The following is a 20,604-nucleotide window of genomic DNA, read 5'->3' as shown; positions in this document are numbered from 1 at the left end:
TATAGATAGGAGAGAGTGTAAAACATTTATAAATAATTTAAAGGATAATTATAAAGAGAATACCCAAATAGCCACTGCCCAGGTCAAATACAGAAACACAGCACAGTAAAACCCACAGGTACCCCTCCTCATCACAGCCCCCCACCAACCCCCAAGGTAACTACCATTTTCCTGACATCGGTGACAATTTTTATTCTTTAAAGCTTAAAACTTTATGGATAGATCTCCAAGCCATTTAGCTTAGTGAAACTTTAACTTTAAATAACTAGAATCATTCTACCTCTACTATTTTACAATTTTTTCTTTTGCTTGGTATTTTTTATGAGAGGCATCCATACTTTTCCAAAGTGGTTAACTGTAGTTGGTTCAATTCTTTTTGTTGCATAGCATGTTATTGTATAAATATACCGGGATTTATCCTCTGTTCCACTACTGAGGGGTGCTTGGGGTTGTTCTTATTTGAGGCTCTTATGAACAACACTCCTATGAACATTTTTTTTTGTAACTGTCTCTGGCTTCTCTAAGAATTGCTAGGATCCAGCCTCCACATATCTTTGTCTGTCCTAGAAAAACATGTGCTTTTTAAAGTGGTTGTACCAATTTACACTCCTGCTAGCATTTCCATTGTTCTACACACTTGCTGACATTAAACATGGTTGGACTTTTATTTTTGCTAAGTTGGTAGGTGTATAGTATCCCACAGGGGCTCTATTTTGCATTTCTCTGATGATTAATGAAGTTGAACACATTTTCATAGTTTCACTGACAACTCTAGGTCAAATAATATAGATATCTTATAGATTTTTGATACATGCAGCTAAACTGCCTTCTAAAATGTTATACCAAACTACTTCATCACTAACATGCTATAGAGTTTAAGTATCTTCAACAATTGGAAAGATCAAAAATGACGTTTGGTATTTATTTCAAATTCTTTTGGTTACTAGTTCATTTGAGTGTTTAAAATTATTTTTCTAAGGCCCTGTACAAGGACATTTATGTCTTCTTGTACCGTCCTATTGTAGAAGGATTATTGGGTGGTATTCCAGGTATCTGATTTCTAATCTAAAGTCCTGAATCTAAAATTTCACAGGTATTAGTAAGATTAAGACACATCTGACTAGTTTATGTGGGGCTTAGTTATAATAATGACTTCTAAATGACAATTTTTAAAGCAGATTTCAGTGCATTAATGTCGGTGAAGATGCTGCAAATGTTCAGAAAGAATAAAACAAAGGAGAGAGACTCCTGCTTCCACAAAGGTAGAATAGACACACTTTTCTCTATTCCTCTTGCTAAGTATAAGTAAACATTATATATAAGACAATGATAAGACGACTAAAGGTGGAGAGAAGAAGCCAGACCAGATAGGAGCATTAGAAGTTGAAGAACAACATGCTAGTGAGTTCCCTGGGTTTTCTTTTTGCCTCATAGATCCTAGATTGAATGCTAGAGAAGCTGACAAGCCAGAGATGCTGATGGGCACAGACCAAAAAAGCCCCAACAAAAACACACTCTTTCTGGTCAAAGAACAGGGAAAATGTCAAGACAGGTGTGTTAAGAAAATAACATCTCAGGCACCTTGATGGCTCAGTGGGTTAAGCCTCTGCCTTCAGCTCAGGTCATGATCTCAGGGTCCTGGGATCGGGCCCCGCATCAGGCTCTCTGCTCAGCAGGGAGCCTGCTTCCTCCTCTCTCTCTCTCTGCTTGCCTCTCTGCCTACTTGTGATCTCTGTCTGCCAAATACATAAATAAATAAAATAACATCTCTACTAGAGCCAAAAAGCAAAGAAAAAACTGTGGCCCCAGCCCCTACCCAGCAAAGGCTCAGTAGGGACCTAAGCTTCCGTCCTCTCCAGTGTCCCCAAATACCCACCAGGGTGATGTTGGAGAAGACGGAGGAAGGAACCAGAACTATCATCCTGGCTGGGTCATAGTGGGGCCCCTCATCTCCACGGTATCAGTGGAGACCACGTGGGGAGCCCAGACTTCCACCCCTACCCAGCAGTAATGATAGGATGGTATCAGATGGGCCTAAAGGAGAGTCAGGATTTTCACCAGCAGCCCCAAAAAAGGAGGTCACCTCTCTGCCCTGCTTCCTCCTCACTGTGGAGTCAGCAGAAGCCACAGGGGAACAGAAATAAGATGCTCCTACCACCCACCCCCCCGGGCTCCCCCAGCTCGGGGGTATCAGTGGAAGCCTAGTGGAGAGCTGGAATGTCCGTGTCTGCCCAGCTGTACCGAGCCATTCCTTTAGGTGTCTACAGAGGCTAGGTGCTGGCCAAAGGTGCCAGGAGACTTGGATTTCCTTGGGGACCTAAGAGGGTAATGATCTTTTTTTCCCTTTTGTTTTGCTTTCAAGAGTCCCAGAGTCAAATCTGGTCTACCATAGACCTACACATTCATGTATTTACTTTCTCTCAATCTGATATTCTATTTCCGATATTCTTTGGATGAGTCACCTTGGCTTGGCTACATTCTTAAGTTTTTCAATCAAACACTAATCTAGATGTTTTTGTGAAGGTATTTTGTAGCTGTGATTAAAGTCTGTGACAGTTGACTTTATGACAGGGAGATTATCCTAAATAATCTGGGGAGACATGATTCAATCAGTTGAAAGGCCTTCAGAGCAGAGCTGAGGATTCCTGGATGAATGAGAAATTCCACCTGTGGATTGCAGCTTCACCCCCCCTCACCCCTTGCCCAAGACTTCCAGCCTGCCCTTCCTGACGACCTGCCCTACAGATTTCATACTTGCCTAGCCAGCCTCCACAAACACAAGAGACAATTTCCTGCAATAAATTTCATAGCACCCATGTATCTCCTTTTGTTCCTCTGGCTGAATCCTAAGTGGTACTCATATTTTCCTAATTTATAGTATGTATTACAGAAGCTGTCTCTAACCCACTGTGGAATGAACCAGAGTATGTATAATAGGTATATGTTCCTTATATATTTCATTAGTCTCCTCAAGGGTCAAGTTCAACTGTTATGCGTTCCATTAATTTCCCTTCTAAACTCTAATGTTTTCATCCTTCCTCTTCTTTCTTCCTTGGTTCCATCCCCTCAAGCCTCCCGTACATCTTTACTTCATTACCATCTCTCTCCAAATATTCTCTTAGATTATAAAAAACTCATTTGACACTTCAATCCCTATGAATTCCCATACCACTTCTCTCTCTCCCTTCACCTCCACACTTCCATTTCCTCATTTCCTAGCCACTACTGCCTGGTTTCCATATCTACAACCCTACTGAAACTTACCCCTGAACTTTCAAGGTTCAAATACTTCCAACTCACCAAATCCAACGACAGCAGCACCTGCTAGTTGCATTCCGATATCCATTCTCCCCTTCCTCCTTGGTAATAGAATCCTGAAAAACCATCTAGCCTCAAAGGTACATTTCTCAACTGCCTTTTTCCCTAAGAGTGGCCTGTTACCCAACTGTGACCAATGAGATGTAGCATTGTTATGCAATGGCATTTCCATAACCCTCTTTAAAAGGATGGGACACTCCCATTGCTTCGCATCCTTTTTCTTTCTCAAATACAGATGAAATGTCTGGAGCATTAGCATCCATCAGGGGTCAAGAGATGACCTTCAGGACATAAGTTGAGAAGGATGGGGCAGAGAGATAATAAGAAGCTCAGTTTCTTCCTTAAGGACATGAAAGAGTTGCCAAATCAATGTTGGACTGACTATTTCAGACCCACATAAGAAAATAAATGCCGGCATGTTGAAGACACTGTAACGGGAGTCTCTGTTACCAGCTGCTAAATGCAATTCCCTAATGGATACACCAGTGGTCTCTCATTGTGCATATATCCATCCATTACACCAACATTTGTTAAGTACTATTTTGTGCCAGTCATCATTTTAGGCATGGCATACAGTGCAAATAAGACAGGCAAAGTTGGCCAGGTTTGAAATGTTGTTTAGATACATAAATAGGGAAATCGCAGTGCAGTTATTTTCTTTTAAAAGCAGCTGCTTTAAGGAAAGGATGGCAGTGTATAGTTTTGAGATTTATTAGACACATTTGCAACTTAAAATTTCAGTAAAATTATTTTGGGAAAGGACGCAGAAAAAGAAAAGTTAGTCTACAAGTGAGCCCTAGCACACTCCAGTGTTTGGAGGTCTGACAGAAGCAAGGTCGGGGCAGAGAGGCCAGTGGTACAAAGAGCCAAAGCAGTATTGTCTCAGGGAAGCCTGGAGGAGATGGTGCTCCAGGTGGGAGGGAAGCATCAGCGCATGTCCTGAGAGACAGAGCCGTGTGCAGACCGAGAACTGGCCCAACATCATCCTCAAAGGAGATCAACTGTGAGGCTAACAAAACTTCAGTTTCATGGCCTGTCACTAGCAGGGGCTCCTTCCAATGCCTGTTCCTAATTTTGTATCTGCAGTTTTGTATTCTTTTGCTCAGATGATTCTCCAAATTGTATGAACTCAAGCCCCACAAAACCTCAATCTGGCCCTCTTCACGTCCTTCACCCCTCTGTGACAACCTGACCACATAGCCTGCACCGACATCTCTTCTTCCCGAGCTTCTTGGGACACGTTACCCTCTGCCACTGTTCTCTCCTCCACGCCTGCCATTCTGGAAATGAAGATAGGGGCTAATACTTGACCTTAACCTTGTTCTTGATACACTGTGCCTGGGTGAACTTATTCATCCCTCTCATCCCTACAGGAGAAATCCCAAATTCCTACTTCCGACACTGATCTCTCCTACCTATACGTGGGCAAAGAATTATGCCCTTTCAAAAATAATTTGCCATGATAAAAATGTATCTTTTCATAAAGCTCAGGAGCAAAAGATGAAATGGACATGCTTGGCTCAGCATGAATCACTGGCATGCTCTTTCAGGAAAGAAATAGAAAGCAGCCTGTGTTAGCACGATGGAAGTCAGGTTTTTAGAACCCTAATCTGCAAAGTGACGACGGTCACTCATGCCTTATGCTCCTGAGCACTCTGGCCCCCACACAGGGAGAGGGTCACATACAGCAATCAATACTCGCAGTCCGGGGATCACTGGGCGCTAATTTAAAAGCTGCCTACCACACGGCCCCTGACCTCCAGGAACCCCCAGTATGGCAGAGAAAGTATTATGTTAAGTACTTGAGAAAGACAAGGGCCTTGCCGGCACAACCACCTATCTCTGTTGGAATATGTCAGTCTACAGTTGAGACATTGTGTTCCCATCAGAGTCCTTGCGACATGCTCCAGATTGTCACTAATCTTCGGTGTATTTGGAGAAGCATTCCGCAGAGGATGCCCTCTTCCCCTCTCACTTCAGAATAATTACTATAATAAAGGAAAACATAAGCTTAAGAATCTTACTAAGAGCCGTGCTATGTGGTTGTCCGACAGTCCCCGTTCTCTGTACAGAGTACAGTGTCTCCGTTTCACTTGTCATGCTGTGTTAAGGCTCCACCGCAACAGCCCTGTTCATTAAAGCAGGAGACAACTTAACAGGATATGAATCACTAGCATTGATCCAGACTCAAGTTTCTCAACTCACCGGTTGAGTTTTCCTCGTGGCATAAGGGAAACAATAGACCAACGAGCGTACTTTCATCTCTCTGGAAGCAACTCGGCGATTTCATAATTCGCACACGGGATCGTCATGAATGGTAGTGAACAGGCGATGGGTGCGACGTACCCGCCTGCTTCGCGTCCAGCGTGCGCCTGCTTTGCGCGGCTCTGGCGCGGTGCGGGCTCGGGCTCCGGACCGCAGCCCCCCCTCGTGTAGTTCCACCCCACACCAGAGGGGGCAGAGGCGGGCCCGGCGCACCCCGGTTTGCGACCCCGCTCTGTCTCTGGCAGACCCGACCAAGTCAGTGTGAGGTGGGGGGGGAGGCCGTACATCGGCACCCCCGGGCCCGGGCTTCCTTTCTTAAAAGAAGGCTCTTGCTCATGGTGGGAGACTGTAAAACTCATTAGAACCCCATGCGTCCCACCGCGTGGCGCGCTACTCAGGAACCCCCAGCCGGCTCGTGCCAGGCGGGCCTTGCCCTCTCCCCGCGCCCGGCGGAGGAAGGTGCGGTCCGGGGAGGGAGCCGACGTCCGACCCGGAAGCCGCTACGCGGGGTGCGCTCGCCTGTCGCTGGGGAACCCCGGGGCTGCCCGAGTCCTTGGGCCGGTCGCGGCCTCCTTCCCTGGGCCTCAGGGGCGCATGGGTCTCCATGGCGACGTCAGGGGCCCGGCCCGGGGGCGGGCAGCCCGGGTGGGGCCGCGGCGCTCTGGGGGCCTACTCGGCGGCGTGGCCGTGTTCGCCGCCGTGGCCGCCGTGTTCACCCTCACGCTGCCCCCCTCGGTGCCGGGGGGAGACTCGGGTAAAGTATCTCAGGGCCGCCCTCCCGCCCCTCTCCCTGGTGGGTCAGCTCGCGCCCCCCGCTCCGCCCGCTCGTGCTCCTTGCCGGGTTCTGCGTGCCAGGACCACCTTCTGTTTTCCATTCCCGTAACTGGTGTCTGTAGTTCTCCGACTTTGAAGAAGGGACTGGCTGGTTTCGCCTGGTGGGACTTAGCGACCTCTGCACCTGGCCAGGTCCTTTTTCGGGACCCGAGTTTTTGCTTTCCATTCCCTTTTAGCCCACCGATGTCACTTACTGAGTCCTCACTGCGTTCCAGACAAAAGGGGTCACAGTGGTGGGGACCGAGTATCGCGGGGAGTGATGTAGGGCGGCTAGAGACCGTCCACACACTACTGATCCAACAGCAACGCACCGTCGGAGGGAAGGTGGGATCGACGGGGGCGTGGTGCCGAGTGCCTCCTGCAGAATGACCAGTAGGAAAAGGCCTCCCAACGCGGTATTTTAGCGGAAACTGCATGTTGAAAAGGAACGGGCCACGCCGAGTATTTGAGGGAGAACCTTTAAGAGTGGAAGCCAGTTGTGGCTTAAAGCAAGCTGCTTCTGTTAAAAAGAAAAGTGCGGACCACTGAGATCACATCAGCAGTTGTTACCTATTTGTTACAGGATCGGTACACGTTTGGGATGAGGAGCGAGAGCCGGGGTTCGTTTTTGGTTTTGTCTTGCTGGCAGGTTAAGTGCCCATCCCGTAATGCCGGTAGTGCTGTAACTTCTCGAGGGGAATCTATAGGTTGAAAGAATGGAGTGGACTAGTTATGTCTTGCTTCATAACAAGATGACCCCAAAGTTAGTGGCTTAAAACAGCAGATGTTTGTTATGTCACCTTTCCTGTGCATCAGGAATCTCGGCACCGGTTACTGGGTGCCTTTCCTCAGGACAGGGTTGTAGTCATGTGGTCTTCCCAGGGCTCATCTTGCGGGGGGGGGATTCAAGCTTCTCACCTCAGTCCCGTTCTTTGCAACGTGGGTCCCTCGGGAAGCCGACTGTTGTGAAGAGAAAGAGATGGCACCTTCATCTCACACGTCTGTCATTTCCTGAGCCGAGTCATGGAAGTGATTGATAGACCACTGCCCGGTTTTATTCTTGGCAGTTCGTTGGTAAATCCAGCCCACGCTCATGGGGGAGAGGATTATATAGCTAGAACTCCAGGAGTTGGGGGTCACTGGGGCCATCTTCCCCGGGCTAACTTCTAACTGAGGCTTCTTGATGTTCCTTTTATAAATCATTGCCATTATTCTTTCTTTCAAATCCTACTGAACAAATAGGAAATGTGTTTCATTAGTATAGTTGGGAATGGAGTTACTATGTTTCCAAGGCTTGCATTAAATAATAGAAATACCTATAGTTTTGAGAGTTTTGACAATGGAGAGCACTACTTAAAGATTGAGTAGTTCTGTACCTTGAGGGAAAGAAAGAAAAAGGGAGGAAGGAAGGAGGAAAACATTGACAGTTGCTTACCATGGTTCTTCCAGCCTGAAGTTTTGGGTGAGATGAATAAAAATAATTAACACTTACTGAGCACTTACTATAGGCCAGGCACAATTCCAGGTGCTTTACATGTATTGTTGTTTTAATCCAGTTCTTAACCTTCTGTGAGGTAGGTACTATCAGTATCTTCCATCCAAAACTGAGGCTAAGCTGTGTCCAGAATCACACAGCTAGAAAGCAGGGGCAGTGGAGGAAAGAACTCCAGTAGATTGACTTTAGAACATACACTCTCTTAACCTCTCTTCTAAGTTCTTTATTAAATCTGTCATCCCATATATAGTGTTATTTTAAATCTATGATTGGTGTCTTTATTAATACTGTTATTTTTTCCCAGTAGAATAAAGTTACTTTTTTACATTAAGTTACCAGACTCTCTAGGTATTTTGATTTGTTTAGTTTGATACTAAATAGTGGTTACATCTAATATTTTGGTGTTCTTTGTTAGGAATGATAAACTTTTCCAAGGATTGCCAGTAAAATTTGTATAATGGTATCTTTGATAATCTTGTTTATATGTTGAAGGTACTGTCCTCCTTGAATGTTGTGTTTTTTTTTAAATCAATAAACAGAACACATCTCAAAACCAATATAAAGTATGTATTTTTCTTCTTGATGAGTCTTAAATTATGCTCCATAAATCTATCACATTGGATAGCCTTGCCAAAATTATTTTTTACATTGTTTGATGCACAGTTTACGGGTGGGAATACTCATGATCCTTTGGAGGAGAGTATAGGAATCTCGCCTCCTCATCTTGTATACTTGGAAAAAATAAAGTAGCCTATTTATGTGTTTATATATTTTAAGGATACTGTCTAACAGACTTGATAGATGAGAATATAGTTATGTAATTAATATTAGAAAAAGTATAACACAGAGGGAGCTGGTTTTTGTAAAGGTGAAGCATCCGCTAACAATTCTGAGCTTGCCACCTACTTGCATCTCAGACAGAAAAACTGTAATTCTCAAACTTGAACGTACCTCGGAATTGCCTGGCAAACTTGACCCTCAGTGCCAGAGGGTCTTAATATAGGTAGGTTTGGTCAAGGAATCTTCATTTTTAAAAAGAATCCAGGTTATTCTGGTGCAGGTTGTAATAAGGACTTATCTTTGAGGAAGCCGTAGGTTAAGGGGTGGGAGCAACCATATCCAGGAGGCTCTTTTCCCCTTCCTAGTCACATTCTCTTTCCTCTTTATCATACTCAATTTTAAGAATAATGTTTCCCCTTTAGCTTTTTTCAGGGATATATTTATATCCCTGAACTGTAGCTATCTTTCCTGTTTAGATTTTAGTTTAACATTTGGTAAGAGGAGGTGATGGAAGTTTGTCACATTCCTGATTTTTACACCTACAGAACTTCGATTTTTTAATGATAAGAAGTTAGAAAGTAGGGTATTTTTCTTAATGTTAAGTGCAATTCTAAATACATTTTACGTGGAGGAGAATAAACGTTGACTTTGAAAATTTGAACTTAACTGTGTTTCCTCATACCAACAGAAATACCAAAAAGCTGATTAAAGCAGTTTGGGACTGAAGACAAGCTAATCCATCCTGAATAAAATGTCTTTGACAGTAGTTCCAAAGGGAAGTTAGTTTAAATATTTTTAGACCGTAAACTATTTCTTTAAAGAAGTCTGTTAAGATACCAAAAGTGCTTTTGGTTTCCAAAATGCTCTTGAACATGTCCAGAAAACTTGAGGGTATCCTTGAGTTATCTAACTGACTTAGATAAGTAGTATCTGTCTTTGGGTGCCCTTATGGGGCTTCCATGACACAAGCAGTCATTCATCCTAAGATAGGGGTGTCTGAGTAGCAAGGATGACAATATGATTTGTCTTAACTGTCAACCTCTGTATGCAGGACTTGAATTAGTTTCTTTGTGGGACCAGAGGAGGGAGAGGTGGTGGTGTCTTCGACAGGCCTCTGAAACGGATAGGATAATATTTTCAACTTAGAAAAGACAGACATGAAAACAACCAACTAGAATATAAAGCAGTCTAAATGAGTGCTAAATAGAGAAGTTAGAGCAGGTTCTATGGAGGAGGAAGAAGTGATTAATTCTAGTGGGGGAGGCTGGGGAGGGGTGTGTATAAGGAAAGGTGTCACTGAGAAGGTGGCAATTGAACTAGGCTTTGAAGGATTTAGGAGAGAATACTGGGTGAGAAAATGAGTGATAAGAGGTGCAAAAGAACCATTCCAGAGTAATCAGATTTGACTGAAGCAAACATAGGTTTCACTGATCTATGCCTTAAAAAGGGACCCTGGAGCCTTTAGAGGGCTAGCATGCTGAGGAATGTGAGCTTCATTTAGGAAGCAGAGAGCAGCCATTGAGAAATTTTGGATTAGTGGTACAATCCAACCTGTTTCGGGGAGATGGCGTGGCAACAGGTGATTTTGTAGGAAGATGAAATAGAAAACTGGCCAAAGCTCTTGCTGTTCTCCAGGCCAGAGGGTAAAGATCTACATTGTGGCTGGGACCTAGAAATTAAAGAAGAGCACTGATAACCCATCGAAGGGCAGAAAATGGACATTAATACATTAACTAATAAATACTAGTAACTCTCAAAAGCCCATGAACATTGATTTCTTAACATTGTCCTGTACTGCAGTGTACAGGAATGAGTCATAAATAGCCCTTGTGCTCTGGATACTTAAAATACTAACAAATAGACATTGAATTACTGCATTGTAATTTTACAAATAATCACGGATGGTGAGGAATTACAAGGACTATGTAAATAGTATGATTTAGTGGTTTGCAAAAATGTATGGTAGTCAGAGCTTACCAAAATAACCTGGAGCTAATAAGTGCTTGGCAATTATTTAAAGATATCAGAGATAATTAATGTAGAGAAGATATTCAAATGCCAGTTTAGGGCCGAATGGTACATGTTATGGAGTGTCCACGCCTCAGAGGTCTGCACATTTTACATTATCATAAAGTTGCATCTTTGTAGACATTTTTATACTAAATTCTTGAGGATCATTACAGCATATTACACTAACATTCTGTGAGAAGTTTCTATGTTTTTGCAAGTGTGCACCACTTTTAGGAAGGAAAATAAGCACTTTTTAAAAACCAGAATTCACCTGTTTCCATTGACCAGTTACTAAAGACTATCAAAGATCATTTGTTCAGTAAGACCTAAGGGAGAAAATATCCTTAGACTATTTCATGCTGTTAAATCTCTACAGATTTACAGTTTTATCCAGTCAAATTAATGCAAAACCCCAGTGCAAGCATTTGGATTTTGAAAACTTTGGAGGAGTGTCATTTTCTAATAGTAATTATTGGTTTTACATTATTTTTTCACAGGGGAACTGATCACAGCCGCACATGAGCTTGGAGTAAGTATTAGTTTTATTGTTTAATCAATGCTCTCATTAACAGTTTTAGGAATTAAGAAAGTTTAATTAAGCATGGAGTAAAGTAGATTAATTTATTTTCAAACCCCAGTTTTTAGTAACTTATAAGTACAGTACGTGACAATTTACTTTAAGTTTTAAATCCAATTAAACTAAATTATAAAGCAAAGCCTTTACTATATATACAGTAGCTAGCTTATTATCACCCCAAATTTTGTATAAGCTATGGAGAATAAAATAAATCGGGTTAACAGTTTTAATAAGTTTATTATTTAATAAACTTTATTATGGTTCATGATCCCTTTAGGCAAGACCTTAGGACTGTCAGCATGCTGGTAATCCGATAGCGGTGTGGTCTTTCAACTTTCTAACCAATACGAAATTTCAGAACCTGCTTTTTTTCAATAGCCTTTTAAATGACCCTAATGTACTGTGAACCCAGAGAACAAACTGCTTAAGAACTGACAATGAAATATGTCACCCTTTCTCTAGGTGACACACCATGTGGTAGACGCTGCCAAATCCGCTAAAGAAAATATTTATTTGTATTGGCACAAAAGGATTACAATAGAAAACCACTATTCAAACATGTTGTTCTTGCCTCTGAGTCTTTATACTTGCCTGAGCAAAGGGCTACTTTGCAATTAAAGGCAGTGTGACTCTTGCGGAGGTGAAAACCTTCTAACTTGCTGATTTTTCCATAGGTTGCCCATCCTCCTGGCTATCCTTTGTTCACGCTGGTGGCTAAACTGGCAATCATACTCCTTCCTTTTGGTTCAGTTGCCTACCGTGTCAATCTCCTGTGTGGCTTCTTTGGAGCAGTAGCCGCGTCATTACTTTTTTTCACCGTTTTCAGGTAAAGTAGTTGATGAGTTAATATTAATCTTGGCTAATTGGAGACCGAGCGTTCTGATGGCCTAGGTACATACATTAAATGAAACCCCAAAAACAAGACTCTTTCATTGCTTGAATAGTTTTTTCCTAATCACTGCTGTGAATTCACTTTCTTAATTTCCAGTAATTTCATACGTACTTGACCCCTCAGATGATTACATAGTTGGATGTGCTTCCTGCAATGGAGTCAGGGTGTCACCAGTTCATTATCACAGTTCTAGAGTTAGGCAAAACTAAAAGGTTTGTCATTTTATGAAGATGCAGATGGGCCAGTTTAATTCAACAGTATGAAGTTCCTGTTTTGGGAAATGGTAAATATCATTTAATTACTCACACTGTTGCTGATGGGCAGCTGCTTACCTGGTCCAGAGTTAATGCCTAATTATATTGTATTCTAAATATATGCATCTTGTATACTCTTTGAAATGAGGCTGTTAACTAAGGAAATCAGTTTGGGATATGGTTTGGGTAAGGTTTCACTTTGTTCCCTTATAGCTGTAGGGGAAGTATGCAAATTAGACCCCACTTATTTCATTGATGGAAGATTTTCTTAGTTTGGAAGGCTACCTTGCTTTTACAAAAATGGGTCATTAACTTAGGACGTTGGTAAATTATCTTTGTCTTTGCTGCTCCTGTCTCCTTCATTCTTAACCAGTCTAACCTATGCCTAAGGAGAGTACAGTAAAAAATACAAGTTATGCTTTTTGCAAAGGGAGAACTAAATTAAAACACTTTTTCAAAAACTACTGCAGTTTTTATTATAAAAACAATTTTTTGTATGCAAATATAATATAATTTGAATAGACAATTTCAAATGCCATTTTTGGAGACTAATGTTTTATTTGCATTAGTCGTAAAATTGCCCTTTGACTAAATTCTTTCTAAATTTCCTTTTAAATTATTTATAAAAGGGTAAAAGTTAACATAATTTTAACCCTAAAGCTTACTTTTAAATTTAATTGTGGAAAGCTTTCAGATTCAAATATTGTAACTGTTCATCATTTACTACATTTGTATCTATATTATTTAATTCATCTTTATTTCAGTCTTACAGGTTTTCAGTGATAGCCAATCTTTCAGTATGAAATGATGAAAATAATATCTCTGCTTGGGTTGATAGTATTATGAATACTTTCTTTTTCTAAGTAATTAGAATAATCTTTAGAATTGTTTCTCCTGAATCGTATAATTAATAATCTGTTGTTATTTCTATGGAGAGAAAAACTGATCTTTAAAAATTTTGAATATATAGGTTGAAATGTAGAACTGCTTGTCTTGTATTGAATGTGTGAATTGATAATCTTCACAAGACATTTACGGCAAAGGCATTTAAAGAAAATTAATACTTGTATTTATTTTGGTAGTTCATCTGTAATTTATTTTTTTTATCTGTGTTTTAGAAGATCATTTCTATAACATATTTAAATGCTATAGGGCTATCAAAAGCTCTTATGCAAATAATTTGTTTTCTGAGAAAACTTTTCCATGCTTTTCAATATATTAATTGGTGATACCATTCTACATGAAAACCACTGTAAAAATCATACATAAAAATCATGATTTTACAGAATCCAAATAACTTTGGACAATAATTTTCCTTTGAGTTGTCTATATTTTAAAGTAGCTTTTATTATCCTCCATGATTGTAATGGGTTTTAGATTAGCACATTTAACCTGCGACCCCCGTTTTTTAAATACAGTCTTAATGGTAAATTTGTATGTTTGCTGGCATAGGCTTTAAATCAAAAACCCTTAATATGACTAAACTGAATATATGAGTGATTTAAGAATGTTTGAGTAATATTGTGCTTGGGAAAGTTGCTTTCTTTCAGAAAAGGGATCTCACAATATTATCTCTTACATACATTTTAATATGAAAATACTTCATTATTTTGAGTACAAATCATTGACAAGGTACACGTCCTCTGGGAACAACCCAGTTCAAGTGGCAAATCTGTTTTGTCAAACAATAGACACCCTTCAGGAAAGAGCAAGCCATCTCTATGGTAATAGGACTAACAGTAGCCTATTGATTGAGTGGAAGAAGACATTATACAATGTCAGCTGGCTTGTTACAATTTCATTTGTTGTATGACCTGAACTTAACCTTTAAAACCTTTCTTCTGTGAATATAAACCCAACAGCAGGACACAGTACCTGTGCAGCCGTTACAGTGACAGCTTTTTTCCAGTCCAGCGTATAGTAAATGTATTCCTTTACAGGTTGCCTCCTTTATTAGAATTTGTTGAGGAGACATTTTACTACTTTATTCATTGACAGGCCAAATCATCATTCCATTTGGTTGTGGAATATTGGAGGGTTTTGATCCAGGAAACAGTTTGATTCTTTCTCTCCCCCATCACTTCAGAGAACATTACTGTACACGTAGGATTAGCGCTGACTGGTGCGCAGTAAATTAATTCTTTTAACAGGTTTAGGTTTTTTTCAGGTAATTGTTCCCATGGCATTCACTATATTTAGCTCTTGGGGTGGACATAAAGACCTTCTGTACCCTTTAAACAAAGATTGTATTTTAAAAGCAAATTTCTGTTTAAATGTGTTGATGTAAAAAGCTCCATTTTTTTCAGTAAACATGACTTAGATTGAAAGAACAATTTATTCGTTGCTTCCAATTACTATGTAATTTTTGCCTTCCTTGCATCTTTCTCTTGCTTTTAAGAGCCATAAGATGTCATTAACACTGCATTTTTTGTCAGTCTTTCCTAATGGTTGACAAGAACTCATGTGTATTTGCTTCGCCCTAATGTAGGAAAGCATAGGAGTAAAACAGCACTTTGAAAGCTGTATGCATCGCTATACTTTATTGAATTAAAAATAGTCAGATTATGGCATTTATTTATATATTGTCTCCTTCAGGGGTATTTTTCAGCATTCACAATGTGAAGGGAGTTTAATACATTTTCATTTATATGAAATAGTATTCATTTTATTAACGTGTACATCTGTGTTTTTAAGACTACCTAACACAAGGATTTGTAGGAACAGGGATTTTTCTCTTTTAAGGCCATTGAAGTAAATGATTTTTTAAGTTTGATGGTACGATACTTTAAGTGTCATTTTGAAATTCACAAATCTTAATAATACGAAATTTTAAAAGTTATAGGTCAGATAAGTCACTGATATGAATGTGATTTAGCATTGCTTAGTACTTGAATTTCAAACTTCTTTTCTAAGCAGCCTCAGACTAAGTCCTATCTACTTAATAAGGGAGGAGCACTGAAATTACTGTCTCGAAACATCAACATGCTTCCATTTCTTATGCTCTGGTATCACTAAAAGAGAATGGAGGATGTTGATAGCATTTTATAAAAAGTCTTTACCTCAGGGAGGATTTAAATTGCTTATGATCTCAGATGAGGGCATATCTTGTATCATTTATTTTGGTAGGTCGAGGGCAGGAAATCTATTCTCAGTAGGCTTGAGAGTCCAAACTATTATGGGCCAAATGGAAGTATGGAAGAATTCATTAACAATGTTTGTTGCGAATCGAAAGTAGAACTATTTTAGTTTTTATAACCAAAATTCAGTGTTTACTTAAATTAAGACAAAGTTACTAACCATTGAATAAACAGTTTTTCAGGTATTTTTTTCTAGAAGTTACTGTTCTAAGAAACTTGCCTTAAAAAACTTTCTAATACCGTTAACATTGTACAGGAAGAAATCAGATCTCTTAATGTCCACCAGGTTACCTAGAATATATGAATGTTAATGATAATTGAAGGTATATTGAAACTATGCCTGCTCACGACAAAAAACCGACAACCAATTTCAGTGATATTTAAATATCTTCTGGCAGATAATTTTGTGCCAGTATTTTACTTATGGGGTAAGTATGAGCTTTACTTTATTTTTTATAAGTTACATAGTTCTAAACATTACGCTGCTGCTAAAAATTAATTTGATTAAACTTTTGGAAGAGGAATATTTGATTCAGAGCGCTGTGTCTGTGATTCTTAGAGCTCCAGCTAAGATTCCATTCAATAAAGAATAGGAAATTAAAATGCCATACCTTAGAGAATGTAGAATCTCCTGCTTAAGGGACATTTGGATTTTCCAGCTCAAAGAGTATTTTAGATTATTGCCATAGAGAATAATGTCAAGCTCTTCCTAATTTCAGAGGTAACTATGAATAAGTAACAAATAGTCACCAAGTTTTTGTAGTTGAAGAAGAATGGAAAGTACTGGAGCATTAATTTCCATTCAGGAGAATATCTGTCTTGATCCCTGGTTAATTGATCACATATTTCTCTCAAACTTGTCTTAAAATTGCATTGACTCAGACTGGTTAAGCATATTAAGAGCTTGGTTCATTTGCATTTTCTTCTAAGTAGAGGGACATATTAGGCTCAAATAGCAGCACTTCATTCTGAAGGGGGGAGAAAAGCAGGGCAAAAACTCTTTTTTAAGACTGTAGAGTCTTTTCTGACAGCTAGTCAGAGTTAGAATTAGTTCAAGGAAATGTTAATAATGCACTGCCTGGCCTAATCCCTTTGATATCACCAGGTATCCTCCTGTTCATGGGTTAATTGCTTTAAAAGCGAAGGCAATATTCTGAGCGGTGGGCCGCTTCACCTTTTCACAGCTGTTACCATTGAGTGACAACTAAATCCCATGTGTAAGATGAGGAAGAGCTCAATCTCCAATTGGGAGAAAATTTATGTAAACCACAATCCCTTCAGAATGTGCGGAAGTCATAGACTTTCTTGATTTACTCTGCTTTTCCCAGAAAGCTCTATTGTTCACTTTCCTAAGTCCCATCAACCCTTTGTAGCAGAATATCACAGCGGCAGCAGATAGCTTGAAATATATAAATGCTATCATAGCTCTGATTAATAGCAGTGCTTATGAGTCAAGTCTGATAACAGTGCAGCTCTCCACTCAATTTCAGATACTGCTAATGGAATCTGTCTTCTCCAATTGTAATATGAGAAGGCCTAATTTGCCATGGAGCTTGGAGCTGTCACCAGTAGGGGATTGTGGGGTCAGATGGGAGCTGCCAGGTTTTTGCCCTGCAGCTTGTATCTCTCACTTTGAATAGAGCAGCCCCCTGCCTGCCAGTTAGCTGATAGGCCGCTGTGGGGTTTATGCCACTGTATACAATAGGAAAGGGCTACATAGGCTGACTTTATAATTGTGAAGCTAGCTCATATTTCCACAGCTACTGTGCTGCATAATTTCTAATAAGTGGTTTTAACAAATGTCAGATTATGAAAAGTTTCCTCAATTACAAAAACTTATAAAACATTCAAATGGCTAAATCTGTTTCCTGCCGAGATTTTGCCACCGGAACTAGGCATCAGTCATTACGGCTATAATATTTCTTCAAATTACAAATAAAATTCTAGATCGTAACTCACCTAGATGGGCTGCCTTGCAGAGCCATAAAAACAGCGGTCTTAAGGAACTGATGCACCAGGACCTGCTTCATAACTTTGCCTGATAAGACTACTTAATATTAAGTCTCTGCTGTTTATCGAGTTGGCTAGTGTTGCTGATGGAAACTGTTCATACCCTCATTCTGCTGATTTTAGTTATTTGGATCTTTTAAGTTTACCGCACCTACATTTAGTATTTTAGTGTTTTAAAAAAGTATGCAGCACCTTATAAGTTTTGAGTGAAAAGGGACTTAGTGTGATGACAAGCCAGGGGCCGGGGCCTCTGTGAAGAATATGCTGGGATATACTTTTTAACCATTCAGGTTAGCCGCTGAACACAGAGTAACACTATCAAGCTTGAGGAACAAGGTTATTTGAGGTCTTCTGTGTTTTTAAACATTTCGAGCAAGATATGAAAGTTTGTAATTTGGGAGTTATTTTAAACCAGCCTGTGCTTTCAGAAGAATTCCCTCTCCTTATACGAGTTATTTGGCATACCTGAGAACTTAGTAGAAAAGTAAAGTGTATGATGGTGAAAAAAGCCCAGCGTTTTTTTCTTTTGGATCATCAGGTAGAAGTTAATGAGATAATATAAGGTATCGTTCTAAACCTTTATGATTTATTGGTTAGTGCATAAATCTGAATTTTAATGGGAATTGTGTGATTATATCTTATTTTCAGATGCTATTCATAATCTTACTCCCTCCCCATCAGTTGTGGGGTTTTTTTTGTGGGTGGTTTTGTGTGTGTGTGTGTGTGTGTGTGTGTGTATGTGTGTGTGTAACTCTACAGTTTTTTCTCCAATTTTATTTAGTGGTTTAAAATCAGGAATAACACTTTGTACTTTAGTGTACTGGTAGTTGGTATTTATGTAGTTGAAAATTCAGGCCAGAACCTGAATTGAATCTCATGAAATAGAACAAACCTTGGGAGGATTTTATCTGGAGTGAAAGTAAATTTTCATAAAACGTGGGAAAAGGGATTATTTGCAAGTTTATTAAAGGTAGAAGTAAGTGTTTTATATCTTTTTAGGTGCAGTGGTGGCGGCTTCCACGATGTTATTTTAATATACCATGCCCTAAATGATTGACTTATGTTAATTAGGTCCAAGCTTTAAAATGAACAGGAAAGTTTAGGTTCTACTGTGTATTACATGGTCACTGGCTATAATTTGCCCACAGAGTGCCTGGAACATATTAGATGCTCATTATGTTTTTGCTGCCACTAGGTTGAGTGAACTAGCATGGAAAGAGAGGCTCAGCAGTAGCTAGCTTCCCAGTTTGACCTTTTTCCCAGTACACAGAAGAGATGAATATATGGGTGTTGATTATGTGATTGAGCCAGAAGGTAACATTTATATATTTTCATAAACAGGACCAGAAAGATAAGCACTCAGGAGGATGGGGGTGGTAGATTTGCTGTACATTGTGTCCTGCTTTACCTTACTTCTCCCCTCTAATCCATTACCTTTTTTTTTTTAGTGAGTTGACACTAATAGTCATTTATTTAATGATCAGTCTTGGAGGCTGCATTGTGGCCTGCCTACTCGATTCTACAGCCTTCCAGCAGGAGTTTGCGGTGTAGAAGGAGGGTGGTGTACCCTCCACGTTGGGTCCTTCGCATGCAAGGAACACTGAAGACAAACACATCCATGAATTTTATGAGGCACATCAAATGTGTGTTCTGAAAGAATTTCAGTTTTCTGTTATTTGCCTTTTGATTGAGGGTTAGACAAACATGTGACTACACATGAAAATCAAATACCACGTAGTAGAAAGAAAAATATACCTTATCATCAATAGCAAACCTGTGTCAATGGTGTAAATTGTAACCTCCTGATTTATCCATTGTGTCAACAGATGAAGAGTATTCCATCAGTGAGAAAACTCCTGCACAATCAGTACCTTTCCTAGGAATCTTATCTAGGTTTCATGGATTTCGTGGACCAAAAAGAAGGCAGTTATGTATTAACCATAGAATTCTGAGCTTCACGTTTGTTAGGATGATCTTAATCCTCACCCTATATTCGTTAACTCAGTGGAGAATTTTTGTTATTTGTGTCATCTGGGTGAGATTTTAAATACTTGACCACCCTTCCCGTACCGTCTGTCATACTCTTGGTGTATCTCTCCCTGTTGAGTAACCACTGCTTTACTAGAATGGGAACTACATGATGTCAGTGTTAACTCAAGCAAAGAGCAATTAGGAAGATTTATTTACTGCAAAAATACTGGAAAACATATTATGTGTCACATAAGAGTGTTTATTTATATAAAATAAACTTCAGTGACTTTTAGGTTATTTGATGTTATCAATCATCTGTATGATTGCTTTACACTGTTAAGATGAGCCCTTATATTTATATTTACTCTTTCACAGTGTAAAAACTTGATTTTGATTGTTAGTAGTAACATGTAGCTCTCTTTTACAATGTAGTGGTTGTGTTATTAAAATTATCACAGTCGGGGCACCTGGGTGGCTCAGTGGGTTAAAGCCTCTGCCTTCGGCTCAGGTCATGATCCCAGGGTCCTGGGATCGAGCCCTGCATCTGGCTCTCTGCTCAGCAGGGAGCCTGCTTCCACCTCTCTCTCTCTGCCTGCCTCTCTGCCTACTTGTGATCTCTGTCTGTCAAATAAATAAATAAAATCTTAAAAAAATAAAATAAAATTATCACAGTAATGGTGGTGTAAGTATGCAGTCATTTCTTCATATAGCCTTGTAAGATGTTACCTCCTAGAAATCAGGTTAGATTCTAAACGTATGTATTTCAGTTGAAGAAATGTCTTTTTTGATCTCTTTCTATGGGGCTTTATGAGAATCAAATTGAGAATGGGAAATACTTTTTCTTACATTGTATCTAATTCATCATAAGTTGTCCTTAAGTTAAAATGGAAAATAGTGGAGACTATTTTGCAATTTATTCTTGAGTTCTGATGAGAAGACTTCTTATTTTTATTTACAACCTCATTCGACTTTCTCTCTTCTTTTTTGTTGAAGTCATTTCATCGATGTCGGTAGAAAAATCTGTATCTTTTAATTTAGGGAGCTCATTTTAAGATGCCACTTTATCACGTTAAATGTAGATA

At 39.8% G+C, this 20,604-nt stretch overlaps 1 protein-coding gene across 2 annotated transcripts in view; it reads left to right on the top strand.

Moving 5' to 3' along the window:
• The first annotated feature begins 6,103 nt into the window (after positions 1-6,103).
• TMEM260 (transmembrane protein 260) overlaps positions 6,104-20,604 on the top strand; it is a 68,523-nt gene continuing 54,022 nt past the window's right edge. For both annotated transcript variants that reach the window (XM_044232457.1, XM_044232456.1), the window contains exons 1-3: positions 6,104-6,337; positions 11,179-11,210; positions 11,933-12,084. In XM_044232457.1, the coding sequence (XP_044088392.1) occupies positions 6,178-6,337; positions 11,179-11,210; positions 11,933-12,084 (344 nt within the window). In that variant the 5' untranslated portion in view covers positions 6,104-6,177. The remainder of the gene's footprint in view (positions 6,338-11,178; positions 11,211-11,932; positions 12,085-20,604) is intronic.

The sequence above is a fragment of the Neovison vison genome, chromosome 13, assembly GCF_020171115.1.
Source record: "Neovison vison isolate M4711 chromosome 13, ASM_NN_V1, whole genome shotgun sequence".
Classification (NCBI taxonomy): domain Eukaryota; kingdom Metazoa; phylum Chordata; class Mammalia; order Carnivora; family Mustelidae; genus Neogale; species Neogale vison.
Note: the sequence above shows the minus strand (reverse complement) of the source record. Positions and strands in the feature narration are given on the sequence as shown.